This window comes from Trypanosoma equiperdum (assembly GCF_001457755.1).
Source record: "Trypanosoma equiperdum strain OVI genome assembly, contig: ctg_1120, whole genome shotgun sequence".
NCBI classification, from domain to species: domain Eukaryota; phylum Euglenozoa; class Kinetoplastea; order Trypanosomatida; family Trypanosomatidae; genus Trypanosoma; species Trypanosoma equiperdum.
Window position 1 is genome coordinate 2228 of NW_027123084.1, and position 2170 is coordinate 4397.

Sequence of the window (2170 nt, forward strand, 5' to 3'; positions counted from 1 at the left end):
CTGTTCTTTTTTTATTCCGACAGTGGGGTGATTGGAGAAGCCCCATTCATTCATTTAAATGGAAACCGATTGCGCAAGAGAGAAGGTAAAATTGATTGTGAAAAATCGTACATGACATAAAGAGTTAGAAAGAAGAAAATTTAGTACGAAATATTTGGGTAGAATTCAAACCCATGCACTAGATGGGGAGAAAATGACATTGGAATATGCAAGTGTATGTGGAAAATCGCTTAAAGAAGGGATGTTATTTAAAGCACAAAAATTGTAACAGTAGATGTAGCATGCACATCATATTTGCGGAAGCATATACAGCAGACACTGGCCAGCATACCAGCCACGAAGGATATAACCCTAACACGATTTAGTGCTGCGAACCGCTTGCACAACAACCCAAACAGCAAATACCAGAAAAATACAGTAGAACAAAGCACGGAGACATAGGAAAGGACCACATAAATGCGAATACATCAAGGAAGAGACCGCTACAGCAGCAATTGCAAAAAAATCTCGGTGAAGCAACGCGGTACTGCCACCAAAGACGAGTATCAGAGCAGCTCACACAACCCCCATCATGCCAATAACCTTAAAAGTGCCCACTGCGAATAACGCACCGCCAATGCACGTAAAAACAGACCACAGAAACCTCAACTGAGTATACAACTTGTATTGTTCAAGCTAGTAAAGCAAAGAAAGAAGTCAGTGACATGATAAAAACAATCACCACCTTAGCATTGCTGGTAATAGGATCAGCGAGTGCGACGGCACCGAACGACGACGACAATGCGGCGGCCATGACACTGATGTGCCCAGCGCTGCAACTCGCAGATGGCGACATGGCAATCGCCCCGGACACAACACCGACGCTACCAGACGTAACCGACCTCTACACACTAAACATGACCCTTGCATCTGACGAATGGCAAACCAAATTCACACAACAAGATTCAAACAACAAGTTCAAAGCAACAGAGATTCCCCAAAGCGAAAAGAGCGAAGACTGGAAAGCAAAATGGAAGACCTGGAGCGATACTGCGCTGAAGCTCAAAGACTCCGAAGCTAAGCCGGCAGTGCTCAAGCGCTATAACCTACAAGACGCTAGCCCAGCGCAACTAGCGGCAATCAGACCAACTGTCGCTGCATATGTCGACGCCATTTTCGAGCTTTCCAAAGCCGCTGGAGCCAACAAAATAGACCGCCTGTCGGACGAACAGGTAAAAACTAAAATACGAAAAGCAATCTACGGAGGAAAAACAAGCTATGACAATTCCATGGGAGGCGAAGCAATGCACTCAGGGTCAGCGGCGGGCAGGCAAGCGGTGTGCGACGAAACGGCGGGCACGCATAACCCAATAAAAACAATAGCGACCATTGTAGCCTGTATCTGCGGGACAAGGAATACCCTGCGAAATATACAACCCTGTGGACCCAAAGCCGGGGGAAACGTCGCATGGGAAGCAGGCGGCATGCCACTCCAAGCCAAGTGGCCGCTGCTCAGGCAGGCGTGTCCAGTGAAAACAAACAACAAACTAACAGCAGCCGGAGTTGAAAACGCCATAAGCTCTGCTCTACAAGCGATCTATGGCGAAAACAACGATCTTTACGTCGGCAAGTACGACAATGCCTGATGCGACGGATCAAACAACGGAGCCTGCATTAAATACCAATCCCAAGCTACGTCAGGCACTCCGAAACTAGAAAAGGCGGAATGGCTCCCGAAACTGCAAGCAGTTTCGGAGGAGCTCAGGCAGCGCGAGGCAGGCGACACAGCAACGATACAAAAAGCAACACAGATAGAGCAACTCAAAGAACTAACGGAGGCTGCAACGGACCACGTACACGCAATAATCACCCCGGCGAACCCGCCGACAGCTTCCGAACCGCGAACAACATCTGGATCCACAACGGTGGCAAGGGATACCTGCAACAAACACCACGGCAAAAATGCCACTTGCCCAACAGATAAATGTACCTATGATGAAAAAGAAAATAAATGCAATCCAAAAGTAGAGGGATCAGAAAACACAAAAACAGGAACAGGAGAAGGAGCTGCAGATAAGAAAGAGGAGAGATGTGCAGGAAAGCCGGAAAAAGAATGCAAAGATGGCTGCAAATGGAAGGGTGAAAGTTGCAAAGATTCTAGTCTCTTTGTAAATAAGAAACTTGCTCTGAT

The 2170-nt window shown here is 47.2% G+C and overlaps 1 pseudogene across 1 annotated transcript; it reads left to right on the forward strand.

Annotated features, from left to right (window-relative positions):
* The first annotated feature begins 704 nt into the window (after positions 1-704).
* On the forward strand, positions 705-2168 carry TEOVI_000584100:pseudogene (annotated as a pseudogene). The gene has a single exon. A coding segment is annotated over exon 1 (1464 nt).
* Positions 2169-2170: the final 2 nt, after the last annotated feature.